At 39.5% G+C, this 13,088-nt stretch overlaps 1 protein-coding gene across 5 annotated transcripts; it reads left to right on the top strand.

Annotated features, from left to right (window-relative positions):
• Window positions 1-2,999: 2,999 nt before the first annotated feature.
• LOC103703113 (mRNA-decapping enzyme-like protein) lies at window positions 3,000-12,712 on the top strand. 5 transcript variants are annotated; one of them, XM_017841836.4, is made up of 8 exons: window positions 3,000-3,397; window positions 3,522-3,562; window positions 3,972-4,021; window positions 5,731-5,875; window positions 7,178-7,231; window positions 10,047-10,179; window positions 10,614-11,075; window positions 12,369-12,712. In XM_017841836.4, the coding sequence occupies exons 1-8, from the start codon at window positions 3,239-3,241 to the stop codon at window positions 12,423-12,425; spliced, it is 1,101 nt and encodes a 366-aa protein (XP_017697325.2). In that variant the 5' UTR covers window positions 3,000-3,238; the 3' UTR covers window positions 12,426-12,712. The 5 variants fall into 5 exon arrangements, with proteins under 5 accessions (XP_017697325.2, XP_038986678.1, XP_088566338.1 ...); XM_039130750.2 differs by having other exon boundaries at window positions 10,050-10,179; window positions 12,369-12,598; XM_088710212.2 differs by lacking the exon at window positions 12,369-12,712 and adding an exon at window positions 12,131-12,303.
• Window positions 12,713-13,088: the final 376 nt, after the last annotated feature.

Raw genomic sequence — 13,088 nt, 5'->3', positions numbered from 1 at the left:
AGGGCTAGGTGGACTAAGCAGATTGGGAGCGAGAGCCCAGCAGATATACAGGCGCCATCAGTTGGGGTGTCGAAGGAGGATACTACAACACTGATCAGGCCGGTGACAGAGAGTGAGATTCGGGAGGTGGTGTGGTTCCTTGAGAGGGATAAGGCTCCGGGGCCGGATAGTTTTCCACTGCTATTTTTTCGAAGGTATTAGATGATAGTAGGACAAGATGTGATGGCGGCCATACAATAGTATTTCAGTACAGCCGTGATGTCCACAGATTGGCAAAGGACCTTTGTCACATTGATACCGAAGCGGCAGGATGTTATTGAGCTGGATCATTTTCATCCAATTAGCCTGTGTACTACCTTGTACAAGGTTACGACGAAGATACTAGCAGTCAGACTGAGGGATATTCTTCCTAGACTTATCAGCCTGAAGCAGGGGGCCTTTGTGGGTGGGCAGAGTATTTTAGATAATGTTCTTATAGCCCGGAAGTTCATGTTTAACCTTAGCAGGGTTTCGAGGAGGAGTTTGATGATGATCAAGTTGGACATGAAGAGGGCCTACGATAGGATGAGATGAGATTTTGTGCAACAGTCTTTGCAGGAGTTTGGATTTTGTGGGACATGGATCAAATGGGTGAAGGGTTGTGTCAGAGTTCCTTCTTTCGCCATCTTGGTGAATGGTACGCCATCTCAATTCTTTGAATCCTCTGGTGGGTTGTGCCAAGGTTGCCCCCTCTCCCCTTTGCTCTTCATTATCTATATAGATGCGCTCTTTTAGAGCTCTTTGGCATGCAGTATTCACCCAGGAGTTGGAGGTCTACCAACCAGTGTCGGGGGCCACCGTGATTTCTCACTTGCTCTATACTGATGATTGTTTATTGCTGGCTCGATCGACGAGGCAGGTCGCCTGGGTTATTTGGAGGATTCTTCGGGATAATTGTGCAGTATCTGGTCAACGGGTCAATGTAACTAAGTCAGCAATGTGCTTCAGCCCGAAGATCAGACCGGCTGTGAAGACCTCTATATTGGAGATTTTGGGGGTGGGAGAGTAGGAGGGTATGCTGAGGTATCTGGGGGTGCCACTCTCTGGGCGCCGCTTGAGAGGCAGGGACTGTTCTTCCCTTGAGCTTAGTATCAAGCACAGATTAGAGGGTTGGCAGATGCATTTGCTGTCTATGATGGGTAGGATCACCTTGGTGCGGTCTATCCTTTTCTTGATCTCTATCCACTTACTATCTAACTCCTTCATTCTGGTTGCGCTGGTGAGGACTCTTGAGCAGCTCTTCAGGGACTTTATCTGGGGCAGGGGCAGAGGAGGCATCCATCTGTTGGTGTGGGATGTTGTTTGTTAGCTGATCAACAATGGAGGTTTAGGGGTGCCGTCCTTGGTGACGAGACGGGAGGCTTTAGCGGCTCAACACACAGCTAGATTCATGTTAAAGCTTGATAGTATGTGGTCCTCCCTGGTGAAGGCCAAGTATGGTGCTTTGGTCCCCGGAGCTCGAGCTGGCCGGGACCACTCACTGGTATGGAAGGAGATTTGTGCTAGAGCTACGCTGGTGCTTAGATGGGCCATTGGAGATGATCGGGCCATTGATGTGCTGGAGGATACCTGAGTGACTGAGCAGCCGATCAGTCGGTTGCCGACTATGGTGGACACTTCGAGGCTAGCCGGCTACAGGGTTAGTGACCTAATGGAGCTCGGTGGGGGCCGCTGGCGGGAGAGGCTGATTCAGGAGGCTTTTGGAGAACAGTTGACAGAGATGGTCTTAGCCTTATCGGATCCTTCCAAGGAGAGGTTGGATAGGCTAGTTTGGGTGCCGACTGGGCAGTCACAGGTGCGAGCCAGGGATCTTCAGGTGTTGGTGAGTAGGGAGCCAGCTCGGAGGATAGAGGGAGGTTGGATTTGGAGGATGAGGATTCACCCACGTGTGACGCTCTTTCTCAAGAAGGTGGCTTGGGATTGCCTACTGACTAGGTCTTTGCTAGTCCGGCGGGAGATAAGGATCACTCAGTGTTGCGAGGTGTGTACTGATACTGAGGAGACCATCGATCACGTCCTCTTGCGGTGTCCCAGGGCCAGGGACATATGGTGTAGGTCACCTATTTCTCTTCCCCACTCGATGGAGTTGGCACAGGATTTGATTCATCGACTTAGAGCTTCCAATGTGGAGTCCTAATACTGTGCAGGCAGGGATACTATGGGCTTACTTGGCTTATTATGTATGAATGGATAGGAATGCCAGTCTGTTTGAGGACAGGAGGTTACCGCCGAGGTTGGTGGTGGATAGAGATGTACTGCATGCGGGAGAGGTCACCTCACTTACCGCCGTATTCACTTCTAGGATGGCCGGGGACATATGGGGCACTCGATCTACTGTCTCAGTGCCCACATTTGCCCTTGTTTCTTGAGTGCCCCCACTCCTTGGTCATCTAAAGTGAATTTTGACGGTAGTATGTCGGCGGACCGGATGTCGGGAGGGGTCGGATTTGTGATCAGAGACCACCTCGGCAGGATGATAGTAGCGGATGGTTGTTGCATGCCTGGTCTTACTGTAGTTGTGGCGGAGCTACGGGCAGCCTGGGAGGGTATCTCCTTTGCGAGATGGGTACTTGGTGCTGAGTGCACATGCCTCGTGAGGGACTCTTCAGTGGTGAATGATTGGGTGCAGGGAGCAGACAGATATGGTGATAGTCACCCTCTTATCCATGATACTCGTAGACTGGTCCAGAAGTTGAGCTCTTTTCAGACATTACATGTGTTTCGGGGGGTGAATAGTGCCGCAGATTGGGTTGTCTCATTTGTTGTCCGACACTCCGGAGAGATTATTTGGACATCTATGGAAGATATTTTTTCTCCTTTGTACTTTTTAATTTTTTCTAATTTGATAAGATGTACTCAAGTTAGAGCTATATAAGATGTCGTCTTTATGCGCGGAAAAAAAAAAAAAAAGAGGAGGCTCGTTAGGTGGTTCAAAATCGCGATGGTTCGCAAGAAGTCTTAAAGCGGCTGTGTCGCGTGATGTCACGTGAAGACTGGAGAGGGCGTGTTGGCCGTGGGTGCCAGTCGGTGGAAGCTTGGAATCATCTCGCTTCTTTTCCTCCCCCTCTCTCTTCCCCGCCCTATCTATCCAACTCGACGGCGAGCACCCGAAGCTGACCCGCTCCTAAATCCTCCTCCTCCTCCTCTACTTTTCGAGCTCTAGGGTTAGGATTAAGGTTTTTTTGGGCTTGAAAGCGAGATGTCGCAGAGCGGGAAGCTAATGCCCAATTTAGATCAGCAGAGCACCAAGGTTCTCAATCTGACCGTCCTCCAACGGATCGATCCCTTCGTCGAGGAAATCCTCATGACCGCCGCCCACGTCACCTTCTATGAATTCAACATCGAGCTCAATCAATGGGTATGTATTCATCAATCTATCTATCTAATCTATGTGGGAATTTTTAATCTCCTTTGGCCCTTTCGATCCTCCCTTCCTTCGCTCTCCTCCTCTGATAGGGTTTCCGTCTCCGCTTCTCTCGCAGAGCCGTAAGGATGTCGAAGGATCTCTCTTTGTCGTCAAGAGGTGACCATTTGGATCTCTCGCTCCCAGTTGCGATTGCTTGCTTGCTTCCGATATTAATCTGCTGCTTCTTTCGTATATACTCCGCCAATGCTTGGTTAAAAGGAGGAATTTGATAATTCGGTTCTGATTTTAATCCTTTTAGATCGATGATATGTCTGAGTTTGCCTGACATTCTTTGTCTTGCCTTTATTTTTGTTCTATGGCAACTCTTTCGTTGGTTTTCATCGGTTTCCGATCTGTTTTGGGGGTTCTTTGGTCCGATGCGGTGACGTCATTACCAGTTTGGGCGCCGCATTTTAGGAGATCTTTTGCTATCCATTCCGCAATTTTATTTGGAAACTGCATGGCATCATTTGCTTTGTCGTGTTCACCAGATTTATGATGCTGGAATAATTGCTTTGTCTTGCAGAAATACGCAACCCAGATTTCAGTTCATTGTCATGAACCGACGCAATACAGGTGCAGAATTAGACCTCTCTCACACACGCATAAAAATTTGTGTTGATGTATGCTTTAGCAATTTTGTGCTGTATAGTGCTTCATTATGATGAAATTTTAGTGGCAAATGACATAATACTGGAAAGCTAAATATGTCAAAACACAGGTTCAATAGAAGTAATCACACCTCAAATAGATCTTGACAGTAATCTCTGTTTTTAATCCCTTTTTTTCCACTGAAAATCAGTTAGAGCGGCCTGCATCTCTGGACTTTTTGCGATAGGGCAAATAGTATCTGAAATGATAAAGTGTCCTGGTTTCCAGGAACTTTGTGCTTCATAAATTTTAATTTGGTCTTCTCTGCATCCGGATATTTTAAAATATAATGTTATTAAAATTTTCCCTACTTCTTGGTACCTTTCCCTCTTCTTACCAACCTATATAAGTTAAGGATTGGGTCCAAATGGGTTGGTTGCTAGCTAGCTCCATAAACCCTACTCATCTCTTTTCTGGAGCCTTCTTGTTTTAAATATTATTCTATAGTCATTTTTATCATGGTTGAGGACTATGGCTTGGTTTTCTTGTTGGCGTCCTACTATGCACCATAATCACGAGCTTGATCTCTTCATAGTGGTGTGAATTGTTAATATACTATTTGTTCTAGGTGTGTCGCACTTGCAAATGGTTTTGTTTCAATTTATCCAAAATTTTAGTATTGATTGTGTGATAAATGAATTTCCTTATTAGTCATTTCCAATAACATACTTGCTTTGGAAACTCTTTAGAATTCAAACCTAGACCTGCTTCCTAAGGACACCTACCTGTTATCGTAACCACACTAGCTTCCACACCTATACCAGACTTTGGTTACGTAGTTTCCAGTAATTGCCTCCTCCTAGGACCTTGTGTCTTATTATCTGATTATATGTGTAACATCATCATTTTGGATCACCAATGCTTTGCAGGACATGAGAACTACGTCATGGATCATCGGAAGGTATTGCTGAGTTGTATTAGGCTATTTTCGCATTGATTCTTGATATTTTTTGAGAAATTTCTGCATTTTTGTTTAGCAAAGACTGAAAAAACTGTGATAAAACAACACCTTAATTGCACCAGCTATAATATATTAAATATTTGATTTAATTGAAATTTCATTCTTTATTTTTCAACCAAGATCTATCTCCAGTAATCACTATATCAGAATTTAAAACAGCCGATAGATATTTTAACGGATGATAATTGGAAACTTATACAACCATATCAGCTTGTGTAATGTTATAAGTGGCTTAACTTCTTAAAAATTATAAGAGATGTCATAGTAGGTATGCCTTTGGCTGTTACATAATGCCAATAATATTAGTCACTTTTCCACGATGGGTCTACAAGTTGCTGGCAGTTGTAAAACCACACTTATTTTCTACTTAAAAAGTAAGAAAGGCTATACCTCATTGTATCTTTCATTTTGGTTTCAGTTCTTCTAATTAGATTGCTGATTGGTTTTGCAATTTCGTTTCTTTAATTATTACTCCCTTATATTTCCATTCAACATCACTTCAAAAATTATTCTTAGGTATGTGAATTAATTCCGAATTTATGTGTAGCAGTAACTACTTCACATGCTTTGACATTAGATTTTTGTGCTGGTATGTGGTAAATATTTCTCCTTATCTAATGAGGGAATATGCCTGCACACATGTATTTAAGATAGCCTGCTATTGTATGAACAGATAATCTGGTGGAGGATCTATTGGGAGATTTTGAATATGAAGTCCAAGTTCCATATTTGTTGTACAGGAATGCAGCCCAGGAAGTTAATGGAATATGGTTTTACAATGCACATGACTGTGAAGCTATTGCAAATCTTTTTGGCAGGTATTAAGGGTTGTTAAGTTTCCATTTCTTTGCATTCCAACTAACTTTAAGAAATATTACAAGTATATCGATCAGTTTCTAGTTTTCATTTTATAGAAAGTGGTTACACGTGTTACCTGCATTACCAAATGGATAGGGTTGAAAGATAAAACATCTTCCTATTGACTTAGTTATGTTTCTATTTTTGCTTATAATTGTATTTAGAATACAGTAACCATGACCAACAACCCTGTCCATACTAGAGTCGGTTTTATGATATCCACTGTTTTATCCCTTGGTAAATGGCTGCCTTTTTTCGTCTCTAGTCTAATATGTTTCTCTTACCCCATCTTTCCTTGCAATCAAGGTGTACATCTTAAATGCTTCTTTGCCCCTTTACCACTTATAGGTGCAACCCACACGCTTCTGCAGTTGTGCTTAATATGACCTCTTTCTTTATTTTGCTGTAGAGCCACATTGTAATCCATGGATCCAGCATCTTAAATGGTGAAAACCTCTCCTTATACCTTAAACATTTTGTGTTGTGAAAAAATCAATTTTAAAACTTTATTAGCGCCTTTGCCTCAGTAGCTTATGATATCACACAGAACTTCATAACCATTTATTAAGCTTTTTATTAATGAGTTCAGTTTTCTTATATGTGTGTGCAGCCCTCACATCCAACCCACCAAAATAGAAATTTTCTTGGATAATTAATGTTAATTAGACGGGGACATGGAATTCAAGTGCTCAAGTATCCCAAAGAACTCAGCATGATAACTTTAGAAAAAATTAACGCAATAATGCATTCATATGTTCAAAATAACAACTTTATTATATTTGATTGCATATCTGTTTACAAACAAATATTTTTATGCCTATGTTTATGTATGTACTTATGTCATGTCATATAAACATTTTGTGATGTATGACATTACTTTTCAATCCCCTGTGGTCTCCCCCCCTTCTTTTTTTTCCAAAGAGCAATTTATTTAAATCTGTATGGAATTGCTGTTTCATGGGTCGGTCTATTTCATGGATCGATCAATGTGTGGACCTTGCAGAAGCTATATCTATGAATTCCAGGATTTACTCTTAACAACCTGATGCTCATAATTTTATCAGTAATACTTACAGGCATTACACGACAAATTTTCATTTTGTATGTAATATTTTGTATACATAAATGCTATGATCCATGCTATTAAATCCTTCTCCTAGATCTTATTGTTCTTAATTCTGTGAGCTTGCTAACTTTATTTTGATGCTTTCAGTATGATGTTACATGATATGTTTGAAATTAAATTGATATCTGTTGACCAGGATACTGAATGCATACTCCAAAGTCCCTCCAAAGCCTAAAGCTTCAAGCAAAAGGTTGTATACAACTTCCTCTGCATCCTAGTATTGTAACATGTTGAATTGGAACTACTACTTTATGAAGATTCATGTTATCTTTAGGCATTTTTTTTTCTTCTAGTTGTTTTTGGCCTTTGTGTATAAGCGTTAAACACTTGTTAGCCCGAGGATATCTTTTCAGCATGCTTGATACAGATGCTAATGTGCTGGCCCATGAGCCGTAATTCACATTGTTTCGGTCAAGTTGTGAGACTGGTCTTTCTGAATTTTAGATATCTTTGGCCCAGGCCAGCCCATTTTCATCCCAAAATAATAAATGTCCTCATAGCTAATGATCAATACAAAATAATCTACATGCTTTTTACTGTTTAAAAGAATATGTTTAGTCTACATCCATATATAGCTTTTTGGATGACATGCCTTAATTCTTTTCTAGATCTTGAAATACTCATGCCTGTTGTTGTGATACAATCCCTTTCTACATATGTGTGTTATCATTGCTGATAAATTTATACAGTTACTTGCGATTTACATCAGACATGGATTGGTTTTCATTCATTCTCTTAGGTGCAATAAATGATGGGAGAATTGGCCTTCTTGAAGTGCAAAAAAAAGTTAAGCAGAGTGGCCTTTCTGAACTTGCATGGCTTTAACTGATTTTAATTGAAAACAGCTAGGGTAAATTTACAATGATTCCTTTCCTGAAAGAAGAATTGGGATATTTTGATATGCCATTGTTTTGATTGAAACAGAACTGTTTTGGTAAGTAGTTATTTGTGTTAACTTATTGTCACTATTTGACCAACAAATAAACAAAAGTGAACAATTTTAATTTTTATTGGACATAAACAGAATCATGTAAAGTTGCTGATTTTGTGCAGTTCTTGGCAACGCCATGTGGAGTTTGTTTCATTAACAAAAAATCTTTATAATGAAAGATGGCTCTTTTTAATGGGAGTCTTTAAAGTGATAGTGGCATTTCTTTTTCTTATTTTTTGGAATATTTCATATGCAATGATTATAGCAGCTTTCTATTATAAAGGCATACTTTGTGATTGCAAAGAATATTTGTTTTTAGCCTTTGGCATCGCTTTTTTACCCAGGCTAAGATCAAACCAGCCAGCATAATCCCTGGAAGTTGAAAGAAATGTCATTTTTTTGCTAGTTTGGTTGGAAGGCCAGATTTTCTACAATTGATTGAGACCATAGGTAGTATTGAGACAAGTACAGGTGAATATACAATAGGGCTGAAAGTGGGTCAGATTATATCTAGCCGTATCCGTTTCCGTATCCGATTCGGGTCAGATTTGGATATTGTTTTTTTGGTCCTATTGTATCCGGATATGGATCTAGATAGTAGTTCAAAAAGCTTCCGGATACGGATATGGATGCGGATACACCTGATTTTTTCGGATTTGGATTTAGATCCGGATATCCGTATAATAAGGGTAAATGAAAAAAAGAAGTTTAAGTTAAGTTAAATCAGAAAACCAATTAAATGATTAACCAAATCTAAACTAAAAGGAACTCAGATTTCAGATGACTGTCACTTAAGACAGCAACCCGAATACGGAATACCCGATTCGAATAAATTCCTTGGAATCATCTGACATGCCTGAAAGGCTCAAATCTCTTGTTCGTCTATTTTGTCTCTCTTTCCTCTTTACTATCTTCAAGCAACTAGAGATTTGAAGATTTTGTCCACTTCCTAGTTTTCACCTGGCAATTACAATCGGCAACAGCTGTGAGATGCCTTGGAGGCACCATAAATCCCATTTACTTTGGTGACGAGTAACTTTGAGCGATATATCTTTTATGAAATTATTAGTTTTTATTGTTGATAAATGCTTATTAAAATTATTTTTTTTAATTGAATCTTTCTTTTATGATTATGTCTTTATTGCTAGTTTTCATCGTTGTATTTTGCTCAAATTTGATTAATATTTGAAAACATATCTAATTTATATCCGTATTCGGATAAAAAAATATGGATATGTTTAATATCCAATTTGTATCCGTATTTGTTTATAACAAATATGGCTATGCTTAATATCCGATTCGTATCCGTATCCATTTAGAACAAATATGGATATTAATTTTGATATCCATTTAATATCTATATCCGTATCTGTATTCGTTGAAAAATATGGATACAAATATGGATATATCAATATCCGATCCGTATTCGATCCATTTTCAGCCCTAATATACAAAGACTCTAAATTTTCTTGTTAGGGATTTTGTGTTATTTTTCAGGACCGGTACCGGCGATTCTGTGCTATTGCTTAAGCATATGTATTAAGATCTTGGTGACAGCATGAATGGCGGCGGGATTTCTTAACTCATTATATGGGAATGGTATGAGTAGGAGAACTGTGTTCCTAGATAGCTTGTGGTTCAAGAAGATTTGTATTCTCACGCTACTTTGATTTTGTTTTGTCATACTGCATTCTATGGATATTATCTTGGCCACTTAATGAAAAATAGAAGAGGTCTTTTTCTTAGTACTCCGTTCTAGTTCTTTCTTAATTGTTCTTTCTACTGAGATTATCTTTTTTCGCTTCCAGTATTGCAGTAACATTATAGTGTCAACCTGATTCATGTTTAACATTTAGCCTGTTTACTGTCATCTAATACATAGTGGTTCTTTTGGTAGATCTGATCCCAAATGTATTTTGATATGCTATAGCATTTTTTTCTCTGAAGTGCATACTGCGTTATTGCATACATAAGTCTTTCTAAAATAGCTACTTATCCTATGCAATACTTTCCATTATGTGTATCTGGCTGTCCTTATTTGTGAATATTTAACTCTCCTTTTCCACATTTGCAGCAGCGAGTTTGAAGAGCTGGAAGCTGTTCCAACTTCGGCTGTTGTGGAAGGTCCTCTGGAACCACCGCCGACCTCATCTGCTGCTGCTACTGTTCCTGATGTTCCTGATGAATCATTTGTCAACTTCTTCAGTGTATGTTCTTTTGTTGACTGTAAACATGAATCTTGCCACTGTTTTCCTACTTATTGCTCTAAACCTTGTGTAACATTGTCTGGTTATGTTGCATTGCATGAAAGGGAAAGTCCTATAAAATCAAAATTTTCACATGACCATGTGTTCCTGAGACCGGAAAGTCCTGGTAACATCTGGACAAAGTTTTCCAGGGTCTTTTGTGTTTGCATGACCATGTAATGTTATTATTTTTTCTTGAAAAGTTGTACCTGAACTCTTAGGTCTCAACTAGTCAGTTGTTTTCTGGAGACTCGTTGCCTTCCCTTGTTTTCAGAAGATTCATTCACTTGTTGTGCATACACTAGGATGGTAGTAGAACTAGAAAAATTATTGGACACATTTACAGCTTGAGTTGTTCTTGCATCATTCTGACTGGCAATTTCCATGGTTTGCAGGCAGCTACAAATATTGGAAATGTATCAAAGTCAACAATTACTGGACAGCCACATCAATCTTCTGCAGCTATTCCTTTATCTTCCCCTGCACCTAATGTTATTCCAACAACTGTGCCAACCCTTCATTCTGCCCTTTCTCCACCAACTTCGGCCCCGCCTCTAAAGTCATTCCTTGATGTTCATGAATCTAGCAGCAAGACTAGTCGGGCCACAAATCTGGTTAAACCTTCTTTTTTTGCTGCTGCTTCCTCATCCTCTTCATTAATGATGCCACCAGTTGCATCTTCTATGCCCGCTTCTCCCCCACTTCATCCTCCTGTGACTATGCAGCGTCCATATGGTACCCCATTGCTTCAACCATTTCCACCACCCACTCCTCCGCCATCTCTTACTCCTACTCCAAACTATGGTTCGGTTATTACAAGAGACAGAGTCAGGGATGCACTGCTGAAGCTTGTTCAGGTATGTCCTTTTGCTCTTTGCTATCTCTAATAGCATGTTTATTTGTTACTGGCACATCTGACACTAACCAACTTGCACCCTTGAATATTGCATGCTAAATGTCCAGTGCATGTATAACATGTGGAATCATGACTCCTACTCCTAAGTCTATTCACTGTTTTAGAATTTCTGCCCCGCCACCCCCAACCCACCCACCCAAAAAAAAAAAAGAAAGAAAGGAAAGGAAAGGAAAATAAAGAATTGCATCAAAATTGCTTCTGTTATCTTAGGAATCTTAACAACTGTCCAATTGCTCCTACTCCTAGAGTCCTAGGCCTATTCACTGCTTTAGAATCCACCCCCCCCACCAAAAAAAAAAACCCACCCTCCAAAAAAAAGGGAAGGAAAGCAAAATAAAGAATTGCATCAAAATTGCTTCTGTTATCTTAGGAATCTTAACAACTGTCAAATTGTATCAACTGATGCTCATAAAATTATTGTATACTCATTCCGAAGTCACAGGAGGATCAGATGGAATCAAGTGACATTGAAAAATGAAATCTTATGTTTTCTTCAAAAATTAATAATATTTTTGTTCAGCTTCAAATAAAATTTTTAGCCTTTTTTCGATAAGTATCCTTTCATATAAACATCAAGCTGATTTATAATCCGATTCTATGTATAACCAGAAAAAGGTTAAATGCTTCGACAGATTAAATTAAGGTCATTAACTATCGTCATCACAATATTTTTAGAAACAAAAGCTTTTAGTAAAAGTGATGCCATTAAAAGAAATCAACCGATAAGGAAAGACAGTGCACAAAATATAGGAGGAATTCCTTTGCATTCTCAAATCCAACTATAGTTCTTAAACTGTCATCTCTTGGCAGCCAAAGGAAAGATCAGAGAAAGTGTGGAGCTGCTCTATTTTCTAGTTCATATATTCTTACCTGCAAGATCAAATGTGGATCTGCCTTTATTCATTCCCTCAGATTTTATAAATTTAATTGTGTTTTTTGTTTCTTTTTTTTTTTAAATATGATCTGAGTACTTTTTCCGGTCTTGGTTTGACACAGGACTTACCTCAGATTTTCATGTCTAACCCAATTTAACTACCAAGACTTCGTGCTCCCCACTCTGTATTCCTTATTGCTTCTAATGTTACTTTGTGCTCCATTCTGTAAACTGCTACCTTTTCTTCTCTTTTTTGGGTGGTAACTTTCATTTAACTTATTGCCTAACACATTGCTGCTTAGATTATTCCATCTGCATGATAGTTTTGTATACTTAGCTTCTATGTTTAATTTGGGACAGAACGACCAATTCATTGATATGGTGTACCGGGAGATGCTGAATGCACATTATTCATAAGACTGAGGGGTTCAAGTGTTGTGCCTGGTTTTGTTTATGTGGTTTCTTTGTTTCATGTGCTTGTAGGTTTAGCGCTTGTATATCTTTTGTAAGTCTTTGCTGTAGCCATGGGAGCCTCTTGTTTATACAAAATTTTTCCTTCCAGATATCATTAGTGACATTACAGATGTTCATTTGGGGTTTGTGTATTTTCAGTATTTTCGTAACTCCGACATCTGATTGTAGAGCATAACACAGATTTAAGAAGGACAGGTGTCGTGCTAACCTGTCTGGTTTTAGAAAGCTAATATTAGCTCATTCGTATGGATTGCTTTTGCTCGATTTCTTTGACGAGGGTGGGAGTTTTTGATCCCTGTCAAGTGACCTACAGGATTTACCCCTAAATTTCAGGCTCGGCCATAAAGATTATTTTCCTCCAAAAACAACGCCGAACTATCGTCCATCAGGCCTGCAAATATATTCATCATTGTTTAATTATAGCGTCATTAAGTCTCATCTTTCCATCTGCAAATAATGTATCAAGCTTCCAAATTTGTGGACTTGTATCATATTGATGCCTAAGCAGTATAATACCGTTCTGGAGACGGGGTGGGCACATGATCTCAATACATCCCAGAACAAATGTGCAAAAAAAATTTCAGGGAAAAAAGAAATGTGCTAAGC

This window comes from Phoenix dactylifera, chromosome 13 (genome assembly GCF_051530095.1).
Source record: "Phoenix dactylifera cultivar Ajwa chromosome 13, Ajwa_hap1_PhDact_Kaust_v1.1, whole genome shotgun sequence".
NCBI lineage: Eukaryota > Viridiplantae > Streptophyta > Magnoliopsida > Arecales > Arecaceae > Phoenix > Phoenix dactylifera.
Note: the sequence above shows the minus strand (reverse complement) of the source record. Positions and strands in the feature narration are given on the sequence as shown.

What these genes read in the sequence shown, in the direction of transcription:
- LOC103703113 (XM_017841836.4), top strand. Translation starts at nt 3,239, where the DNA reads ATGTCGCAGAGCGGGAAGCTAATGCCCAATTTAGATCAGCAGAGCACC. An exon ending in ATTGCAAATCTTTTTGGCAG is followed by an intron (nt 5,876 to 7,177) that starts GTATTAAGGGTT and finishes TCTGTTGACCAG; the next exon opens with GATACTGAATGCATACTCCA. An exon ending in CACTGCTGAAGCTTGTTCAG is followed by an intron (nt 11,076 to 12,368) that starts GTATGTCCTTTT and finishes AATTTGGGACAG; the next exon opens with AACGACCAATTCATTGATAT.